The sequence below is a fragment of the Pleurodeles waltl genome, chromosome 6 (genome assembly GCF_031143425.1).
Source record: "Pleurodeles waltl isolate 20211129_DDA chromosome 6, aPleWal1.hap1.20221129, whole genome shotgun sequence".
In the NCBI taxonomy this organism is placed as follows: Eukaryota; Metazoa; Chordata; class Amphibia; order Caudata; family Salamandridae; genus Pleurodeles; species Pleurodeles waltl.
In genome coordinates, this window is record NC_090445.1 from 6,187,219 (window position 1) to 6,198,130 (window position 10,912).

At 50.9% G+C, this 10,912-nt stretch overlaps 1 protein-coding gene across 1 annotated transcript in view; it reads left to right on the forward strand.

Moving 5' to 3' along the window:
- The window catches only part of PTRH1 (peptidyl-tRNA hydrolase 1 homolog), a 33,771-nt gene extending 23,072 nt beyond the window's left edge, over nt 1-10,699 (forward strand). Inside the window, exons 3-5 of the mRNA XM_069236965.1 lie at nt 7,650-7,749; nt 8,979-9,024; nt 10,071-10,699. Coding sequence (XP_069093066.1) covers nt 7,650-7,749; nt 8,979-9,024; nt 10,071-10,295 — 371 coding nt within the window. The 3' untranslated portion in view covers nt 10,296-10,699. The remainder of the gene's footprint in view (nt 1-7,649; nt 7,750-8,978; nt 9,025-10,070) is intronic.
- Nucleotides 10,700-10,912: the final 213 nt, after the last annotated feature.

Here is a 10,912-nt window from a genome sequence, read left to right on the forward strand (position 1 = left end):
TAAGAGAAGCACTGGGCCAGACATTGGCGATTTTCTAATTGCATTGTTTGGGGTGGTGTTGAGAGCTGATCCAGAATAACCTCACACAAATGTTCCCGAGAAGCCTATGACCGCTCGCCCTCGCTACCACTGAGAGTCCAGTACCGAAAGGGTTGTACTTGGCACCGTTTGCAGAGCCACAGTAGGACCCTGGACAGTTGAGGCAAACAACCCCAACCCTCACAGCTGGTTGCCAGTAACCCCTGCCTACACTGTGCCATCCTGAACAGGGTACAGCTTCCCTGCAGCCCTGGGCCTTTGGTTTACAGTACCGTTCCTCTCCTGCTCTGTTGTAGATGGACCTTTTGATGGTTCCCAAAAACCACCATCACCCAAACTCTAACATGCTGAGTAGTGGTTTTGGAAAATATCCAAGACCCCTTGCCTCTTCTTTGCCCTCGGCGCAGAATTTCTCTGTTGTTATATAAGGCAGGTTTGTGTCTTACACCACGCTGCAAAGGGTCCTCTGATGGTATGTAAAACGTATTGTGCCTACGTCCCCTTTATGGGCCTTTTATGTTATATAAACTCTGCCGCACACTCCACCCTGTCCTACGTCACATCGTACGTAAGATCAGTCCCTCGCCGTGCCTCACAGGGCCTCAGATGGTATATAGGACACGTCCACTGCCCTGCTGCATGGGCTTTACATTGTACGTAAGACCAGTCCCTCGCCGTGCCTCACAGGGCCTCAGATGGTATATAGGACAAGTCCACTGCCCTCCTGCATGGGGCTTTACATTGTATGTGGGACCAGTCCCTCGCCATGCCTCACAGGGCCTCAGATGGTATATAGGACACGTCCACTGCCCTCCTGCTCGGGCTTTACATTGTACGTAAGACCCGTCCCTCGCCGTGCCTCATTGGGCCTCAGATGGTATATAGGACACGTCCACTGCCCCGCTGCTCGGGCTTTACATCGTACGTAAGACCAGTCCCTCGCCGTGCCTCACAGGGCCTCAGATGGTATATAGGACACGTCCACTGCCCCGCTGTACAGGGCTTTACATTGTACGTAAGACCAGTCCCTCGCCGTGCCTCACAGGGCCTCAGATGGTATATACAGGGAGTGCAGAATTATTAGGCAAGTTGTATTTTTGAGGATTAATTTTATTATTGAACAACAACCATGTTCTCAATGAACCCAAAAAACTCATTAATATCAAAACTGAATATTTTTGGAAGTAGTTTTTAGTTTGTTTTTAGTTTTAGCTAGGTTAGGGGGATATCTGTGTGTGCAGGTGACTATCACTGTGCATAATTATTAGGCAACTTAACAAAAAAAAATATATACCCATTTCAATTATTTATCATTACCAGTGAAACCAATATAACATCTCAACATTCACAAATATACATTTCTGACATTCAAAAACAAAACAAAAACAAATCAGTGACCAATATAGCCACCTTTCTTTGCAAGGACACTCAAAAGCCTGCCATCCATGGATTCTGTCAGTGTTTTGATCTGTTCACCATCAACATTGCGTGCAGCAGCAACCACAGCCTCCCAGACACTGTTCAGAGAGGTGTACTGTTTTCCCTCCTTGTAAATCTCACATTTGATGATGGACCACAGGTTCTCAATGGGGTTCAGATCAGGTGAACAAGGAGGCCATGTCATTAGATTTCCTTCTTTTATACCCTTTCTTGCCAGCCACGCTGTGGAGTACTTGGACGCGTGTGATGGAGCATTGTCCTGCATGAAAATCATGTTTTTCTTGAAGGATGCAGACTTCTTCCTGTACCACTGCTTGAAGAAGGTGTCTTCCAGGAACTGGCAGTAGGACTGGGAGTTGAGCTTGACTCCATCCTCAACCCGAAAAGGCCCAACAAGCTCATCTTTGATGATACCAGCCCAAACCAGTACTCCACCTCCACCTTGCTGGCGTCTGAGTCGGACTGGAGCTCTCTGCCCTTTACCAATCCAGCCACGGGCCCATCCATCTGGCCCATCAAGACTCACTCTCATTTCATCAGTCCATAAAACCTTAGAAAAATCAGTCTTGAGATATTTCTTGGCCCAGTCTTGACGTTTCAGCTTGTGTGTCTTGTTCAGTGGTGGTCGTCTTTCAGCCTTTCTTACCTTGGCCATGTCTCTGAGTATTGCACACCTTGTGCTTTTGGGCACTCCAGTGATGTTGCAGCTCTGAAATATGGCCAAACTGGTGGCAAGTGGCATCGTGGCAGCTGCACGCTTGACTTTTCTCAGTTCATGGGCAGTTATTTTGCGCCTTGGTTTTTCCACACGCTTCTTGCGACCCTGTTGACTATTTTGAATGAAACGCTTGATTGTTCGATGATCACGCTTCAGAAGCTTTGCAATTTTAAGAGTGCTGCATCCCTCTGCAAGATATCTCACTATTTTTGACTTTTCTGAGCCTGTCAAGTCCTTCTTTTGACCCATTTTGCCAAAGGAAAGGAAGTTGCCTAATAATTATGCACACCTGATATAGGGTGTTGATGTCATTAGACCACACCCCTTCTCATTACAGAGATGCACATCACCTAATATGCTTAATTGGTAGTAGGCTTTCGAGCCTATACAGCTTGGAGTAAGACAACATGCATAAAGAGGATGATGTGGTCAAAATACTCATTTGCCTAATAATTCTGCACTCCCTGTAGGACAAGTCCACTGCCCTCCTGCATGGGGCTTTACATTGTACGTGGGACAAGTCCCTCGCCGTGCCTCACAGGGCCTCAGATGGTATATAGGACACGTCCACTGCCCCGCTGTACAGGGCTTTACATTGTACGTGGGACCAGTCCCTTGCCGTGCCTCACAGGGCCTCAGATGGTATATAGGACATGTCCACTGCCCCGCTGCACGGGCTTTACATCGTACGTAAGACCAGTCTCTCGCCGTGCCTCACAGGGCCTCAGATGGTATATAGGACACGTCCACTGCCCCGCTGCATGGGCTTTACATTGTACGTAAGACCAGTCCCTCGCCGTGCCTCACAGGGCCTCTGATGGTATATAGGACACGTCCACTGCCCCGCTGCATGGGCTTTACATTGTACGTAAGACCAGTCCCTCGCCGTGCCTCACAGGGCCTCTGATGGTATATAGGACACGTCCACTGCCCCGCTGCATGGGCTTTACATTGTACGTAAGACCAGTCCCTCGCCGTGCCTCACAGGGCCTCTGATGGTATATAGGACACGTCCACTGCCCCGCTGCTCGGGCTTTACATTGTACGTAAGATCAGTCCCTCACCTTGCTGCACAGGTATATAAGGTCGGCCTGTGCTCAGAGTATACAGTGGACCTGCCCTCTCCAGCCACGCTTGGCTGCATCAAGGGTGAAGTATCCTCCAAGCCAGGCTAGGCAGTCAGAGTTGGGAGCCTCTGATGTCTATAAAACCGATTGCTCCCTCTGCCCCCATGTTCCTGATGCATGGGGACTCTGAAGGTGTGTATGTGATCTGTTGCCACTGCCCTGCTGCACAGAGTCCTGGGCAATAAGGGAAGTGTGTTGTTTCATCTCAGAACTGTTATGCGTAGCTCATGGTTGTATAGGGCTCTCTGGTGGTTTTTAAGACTTGTTCGCACCCCTTTACATTGTACTGTACCTCTGTTGGCATTTAAACCCTGACATATTGTCCCAGCTCTGCTGCACAGTGCTTAGGACTGACTCTATTTAAGGCTAGTCTCTGGTGTACCGGGCCTCGTATGGACTGTATTTAAGGCCTGCCTCTGTGGAGCGGGCCTCATATGGACTGTATTTAAGGCCTGCCTCTGTGCACCGGGCCTCATATGGACTGTATTTAAGGCCTGCCTCTGTGCACCGGGCCTCATATGGACTGTATTTAGGCCGGCCTCTGTGCACCCGGCATCATATGGACTGTATTTAAGGCCTGCCTCTGTGCACCGGGCCTCATATGGACTGTATTTAAGGCCTGCCTCTGTGCACCGGGCCTCATATGGACTGTATTTAGGCCGGCCTCTGTGCACCCGGCATCATATGGACTGTATTTAAGGCCTGCCTCTGTGCACCGGGCCTCATATGGACTGTATTTAAGGCCTGCCTCTGTGCACCGGGCATCATATGGACTGTATTTAAGGCCTGTCTCTGTACAGCGGGTCTCATATGGACTGTATTTAAGGCATGCCTCTGTACAGCGGGCCTCATATGGACTGTATTTAAGGCCTGCCTCTGTGCACCGGGCCTCATATGGACTGTATTTAAGGCCTGCCTCTGTGCACCGGGCATCATATGGACTGTATTTAAGGCCTGCCTCTGTGCACCGGGCATCATATGGACTGTATTTAAGGCCTGCCTCTGTACAGCGGGCCTCATATGGACTGTATTTAAGGCCTGCCTCTGTGCACCGGGCCTCATATGGCCTGTATTTAAGGCCTCTGTCTGTGGACCAGGCCTCATATGGACTGTATTTAAGGCCTGCCTCTGGTGCACTGAGCCTCATATGGACTGTATTTAAGGCCTGCCTCTGTGCACCAGGCCTCATATGGCCTGTATTTAAGGCCTCTGTCTGTGGACCAGGCCTCATATGGACTGTATTTAAGGCCTGCCTCTGGTGCACTGAGCCTCATATGGACTGTATGTAAGGCCTGCCTCTGTGCACCAGGCCTCATATGGCCTGTATTTAAGGCCTCTGTCTGTGGACCAGGCCTCATATGGACTGTATTTAAGGCCTGCCTCTGGTGCACTGAGCCTCATATGGACTGTATGTAAGGCCTGCCTCTGTGCACCAGGCCTCATATGGCCTGTATTTAAGGACCTCTGTCTGTGGACCAGGCCTCATATGGACTGTATTTAAGGCCTGCCTCTGGTGCACTGAGCCTCATATGGACTGTATTTAAGGCCTGCCTCTGTGCACCAGGCCTCATATGGACTGTATTTAAGGCCTGTCTCTGGTGCACCGGGTCTCATATGGACTGTATTTAAGGCCTGTCTCTGCACCGGGCCTCATATGGACTGTATTTAAGGCCTGCCTCTGTGCACCAGGCCTCATATGGACTGTATTTAAGGCCTGTCTCTGGTGCACCGGGCCTCATATGGACTGTATTTAAGTCCTGCCTCTGTGCACCGGGCCTCATATGGACTGTATTTAAGGCCTGCCTCTGTGCTGCTGGCCTCATATGGGCTGTATTTAAGGCTTGCCTCTGTGCACTGGGCCTCATATGGACTGTATTTAAGGCCTGCCTCTGGTGCACCGGGCCTCATATGGACTGTATGTAAGGCCTGCATCTGTGCACCGGGCCTCAAATGGCCTGTATTTAAGGCCTGCGTCTGTGCACCGGGCCTCATATGGACTGTATTTAAGGCCTGCCTCTGTGCACCGGGCCTCATATGGACTGTATTTAAGGCCTGCCTCTGTGCAGCTGGCCTCATATGGGCTGTATTTAAGGCCTGCCTCTGTGCACTGGGCCTCATATGGACTGTATTTAAGGCCTGCCTCTGGTGCACCGGGCCTCATATGGACTGTATTTAAGGCCTGCATCTGTGCACCGGGCCTCAAATGGCCTGTATTTAAGGCCTGCGTCTGTGCACCGGGCCTCATATGGACTGTATTTAAGGCCTGCCTCTGTGCACTGGGCCTCATATGGACTGTATTTAAGGCCTGCCTCTGTGCACCGGGCCTCATATGGACTGTATTTAAGGCCTGCCTCTGGTGCACTGGGCCTCATATGGACTGTATTTAAGGCCTGCCTCTGTGCACTGGGCCTCATATGGACTGTATTTAAAGCCTGTCTCTGGTGCACTGGGCCTCGTATGGATTGTATTTAAGGCCTGCCTCTGTGCACTGGGCCTCGTATGGATTGTATTTAAGGCCTGCCTCTGTGCACAGAGCCTCGTATGGACTGTATTAAAGGCCTGCCTCTGGTGCACTGGGCCTCGTATGGATTGTATTTAAGGCCTGCCTCTGTGCACCGGGCCTCGTATGGACTGTATTTAAGGCCTGTGTCTGTGGACCAGGCCTCATATGGACTGTATTTAAGGCCTGCCTCTGTGCACCGGGCCTCATATGGACTGTATTTAAGGCCTGCCTCTGGTGCACTGGGCCTCATATGGACTGTATCTAAGGCCTGCCTCTGTGCACTGGGCCTCATATGGACTGTAATTAAGGCCTGCATCTGTGCACAGAGCCTCGTATGGACTGTATTTAAGGCCTGCCTCTGGTGCACCGGGCCTCATATGGACTGTATTTAAGGCCTGCATCTGTGCACCGGGCCTCAAATGGCCTGTATTTAAGGCCTGCGTCTGTGCACCGGGCCTCATATGGACTGTATTTAAGGCCTGCCTCTGTGCACCGGGCCTCATATGGACTGTATTTAAGGCCTGCCTCTGTGCACCGGGCCTCATATGGACTGTATTTAAGGCCTGCGTCTGTGCACCGGGCCTCATATGGACTGTATTTAAGGCCTGCCTCTGTGCACTGGGCCCTTATATGGACTGTATTTAAGGCCTGTGTCTGTGGACCAGGCCTCATATGGACTGTATTTAAGGCATGCGTCTGGTGCACTGGGCCTCATATGGACTGTATTTAAGGCCTGTCTCTGTACAGCAGGCCTCATATAGACTGTATTTAAGGCCTGCCTCTGCTGCATTGGGCCTCATATGGACTGTATTTAAGGCATGCGTCTGGTACACTGGGCCTCATATGGACTGTATTTAAGGCCTGCGTCTGTGCACCGGGCCTCATACGGCCTGTATTTGAGGCCTGCCTCTGTGCACCGGGCCTCATATGGACTGTATTTAAGGCCTGCCTATGTGCACTGGGCCTCATATGGACTGTATTTAAGGCCTGCCTCTGCGCAGTGGGCCTCATGTGGACTGCATTTAAGGTCTGCCTCTGTGCAGCGGACCTCATGTGATGGTATATACCCTGTTGGGTGGGTGCCTCTGCTTTTCTGGGTACTGTGATGGTATATACCCCGTTTTGCCAACCCTGCTCTGCTGTTCTGGGTACTGTGGTGGTATATACTCTGTTGTGCCACCCCTGCTGTGCTGGCCTGGGTACTGTGGTGGTATACCCCCTGTTGTGCCACCCCTGCTCTTCTGTTCTGGGTACTGTGGTGGTATATACCTTGTTGTGCCACCCCTGCTGGGCTGTCCTGGGTACTTTGGTATATACCCTGTTGTGTGGGGGTACTGTGGTGGTATATACCCTGTTGTGCACTCCTGCTCTGCTGTTCTGGGTACTGTGGTGGTATACCTTGTTGTGCCACCCCTGTCCTGGGTACTTTTGTATATACCCTGTTGCGTGGGGGGTACTGTGGTGGTATATACCCTGTTGTGCACCCCTGCTCTGCTGTTCTGGGTACTGTGGTGGTATACCTTGTTGTGCCACCCCTGTCCTGGGTACTTTCGTATATACCCTGTTGCGTGGGGGGTACTGTGATGGTATATACCCTGTTGTGCCACCCCTGCTCTGCTGTTCTGGGTACTGTGGTGGTATACCTTGTTGTGCCACCCCTGTCCTGGGTACTTTCGTATATACCCTGTTGCGTGGGGGTACTGTGGTGGTATATACCCTGTTGTGCAGGGATACTGTGGTGGGATATTCCCTGTGTCTTCTCCCTGCCCTGCTGAATGACTGCTTTAGATGGTGTATAATGTTCTTGTTTTCGCACTGACAGCCGAAAGGTTTGGCCTGGGCCCAGAAGATATATACCTCCTCCACGATGAGCTGGACAAGCCCCTCGGGAAGGTGTCCTTGAAGCTTGGAGGAAGTGCCAGGTATGTACCATCTGTTCAGGCATGATGCCAGCCTGTAAGAGTGCACGTGTGTGAGCGCCTGTGCCTGTATGACGGTGTTGGTGTGTGCAGTTGCTGCTGTACATGTGTGATACTCATGCTTAATGTAAAGATTCAGGAGCCCTTTAACCTGGTCCAGTGTAGGTACCAACATTCACAAACCCATGACTGTATGTTAGGTAAGCGGGCCAATAAATAGAGATTCCAGTGCTTGTTTGAATGCTCCACTATACAACATGGGTTTTGTAACTTTTGTATGCTGGTTGCTTTGAGTGTTGTGCTTTTGTGTGACCCCAGCACTCAACAGCTGTCGACAGATGGCACACCATGATGCTGGCGTGTGAGGGAGCCCTAGTGTCACCCAAGCTGCTGGGTTCTGCGACCGTCACCCCATCCCTCTATTTATAGCCCACACGCAGTGCCCTCTTTGCTATCTCCAAGGTGCAAGTTATGGATGGCCTAACTTTCTCATGGCAGCAAAAGTAAACCACACGGCAGAGAAGCAGTCCCTACTGCTGCATTTCACTTTTCATACTCCGCACACTTTCTAGATAAACACAAGGGGCACTTCAAGGGCTGTCTGCGCAACAAGGAGGTGTAAAGCTGCACATTGATAAGACGGTGAGGGCTGTGGTTCTGTGAAACTATCAGTCATTTGCACGTTTGCTCCAAAGTAGCAAAAGAGCTGCGAGAACATTGCTTAAGGAAATCAACAGCCCTGCGCTCAGGTTATCTCTGATGGTCATTGCTAAAAGGCCAGCACAGCACAGCAGAATAAGAATAAGTGTGGATATAAGGTTCCCCAACCACCTTACGCAGCCGGAGCAACACATCGGTCTCACTACATGATATTCTGGTCGATCTCAAAGGAGCTCGCTGGTTCTTTTAGTATTTTGTCAAGAGTTAGAAGAAGCCTTTTCTTTGACCAGGAAGCCCTGTGCCCGCTTCTATACCCTTCAGTATATCATGTCATATGGTAAAGGCTCAGATAGCCTGGTGTCCATGAAGAACAGTCCATGTGTGGTGGGTATACCCATAGTAGCTATAAGAGTGTGCGTGTACACCCCCGAGTGCTGATATGGTCAATGTGCATGTATCATACTAAAGATGTGTGCGTGTATGTGTATACCATGTGGACTCTGTGAGGGAGCATGTGCACAGGCTTCTCACCTGTCAGACGTCTGACACTGATGTCTGTTTGTCTGTTTCAGGGGTCACAATGGAGTCCGGTCCTGCATTGAGTCTTTGCACTCCGATGTAAGTGCACTTGACTGATGTTTAATCTGCCTTTTGTATGCATTGTGGTTCTTTTTCACAGAAGGCCTGCGCTGTACAACAGTCTGATCGGTGTGTGATAGTGTATGGTGTCTCTCTAAGCTCTGGCGTGAGTTTGTCTTCTTGCTCCGAGTGTACCTGGTATGTTTGCGCTCAGATGAGTGCCAGATGCCAGCACTGCCTGTGTTCCTTGATGTGATTATGTCTTGGTTCTTGAGATGTGCACACAGTTGTGTGGCTGTGCCTCTTCCGTGGGCATCTGCACATGGGCGTCATAATGCCTTGTCCCTGCGCTCTGGTGTAAGTGTGGTACGGGAGAGGAGTATGCCACGGGCCAGCGCTCTGGTTGTAGTGTGCCAAGGTCTCCATGCTGCGAAATGTGTGTGTGGCCTCTGTGCTCTAGTGAGAGCGTGTCTGCTCTCCCTCCTTTGATATTGTGTTGTGTGTGTGTGAGTCTGTATTGTGTGTCGACTGACTTCATGTAGTGCACCACTCACAGGTGCACATGCATTCACATACGTGCACTGGATAGCACTGTATCCTTCATGAACTGCACCAGTAGCAGGCACACATACTCCCAGCACATGCATTTCACTTTCTTAACTTCCTGTACTACACAGCACTATATCCTGTATCGCTCTCTAGTGAACTCGAAGGGCCGTTGCTCGATCTTTCATCCTCTTCATCCATCTTTCATCCATCTTGAGTGTCACTGGTTGGCTGGCTGCTTCTTCCCCGCTTTGATTGTTAACGTTACGCTGGGTCGATGCCCGGTGCACTGCACATTATCCTTGCGGCTGCTTCAGGTCCCTGGGGTTGGCTGGATAAATGACACACATGCCTGCCTGTTCCTCCATTCCTCAGTGTCCGTGAGCGCCTGGATCCCCCCGCGGGTGACATGTGGGGCTCTACAAACCTTCTGACTGATCGATGAATGGTCATTGGTTTCTTCTGATCTTGCACTGCAGAGGATGGCAGCTGGCTGCAGACTAGTCCTTGGGATTCACTCTTCATCTCTCTTCTTCCAGGTCATGGTGCGGCTCCGGGTCGGTATCGGGAGGCCACAGGGCAGGACCTCCGTGGAGCGCCACGTCTTGGAAGTCTTCTCCAGCGCAGAGCGGGAGCTCCTGCCCCGGGTGTTGGAGCAAGGAGTGGAGCTTGTGCTGCAGCACATCCAGAAGCGAGACCAATCCCCTTGGTCTGAAGGATCCCCCAGAACAGACGCACCGCTCCCCCGGACTCCTTCCAGCTGAGGGATGGACCTGGTGTAATTCTGTGGAGGTCGCAGAAAGGGACACATGGCAGTCGTGGTACCAGGAGCGCAGATCGTCTCCTCTGCCTCGGCTGTGCCACATTCATCCCGCAGGCGGAGCGATGCTCTGAGAAACTGCGATACATCTGTTATAGGATCTGGAAGGCGGAAGAGGGTATGAATGGATGAGAGTTAATCCTAAGTGGACGTCCACACTCCGATAGAGCTATGTCCGCTTAAAAGCTCAGGCTGCGCCTGGTTGAGCTGTGGGTTACAAAAGATCTGTACTTGTTGTTCCCTCTCATGGGGATCTAACATACTTCAGACTTCGCCCTCAGGTCCAGTTAGATGGTAGTCGTTTTTATACAATTAAATTAATTGATATTAAAAGAAATCAAGACCGAATGTAATCTCTCTTTTCTTAACAAAAACAATAGCGAGTGAATACCCAGCTATCCAGGAGCTGCGCGCTTAAGGGCCACAAAGCTGGTGGTCTCCAATCCAGGCCCAGCGCCGCTCCTGCGTTTCATGTCGCCTGTGAGAGGAGAGTCGATCAGAGATGGGGAAAGCTGGGCAGGCCTGGTGTGAATTTTGGAAATACTCAGCATGGAGAACGTA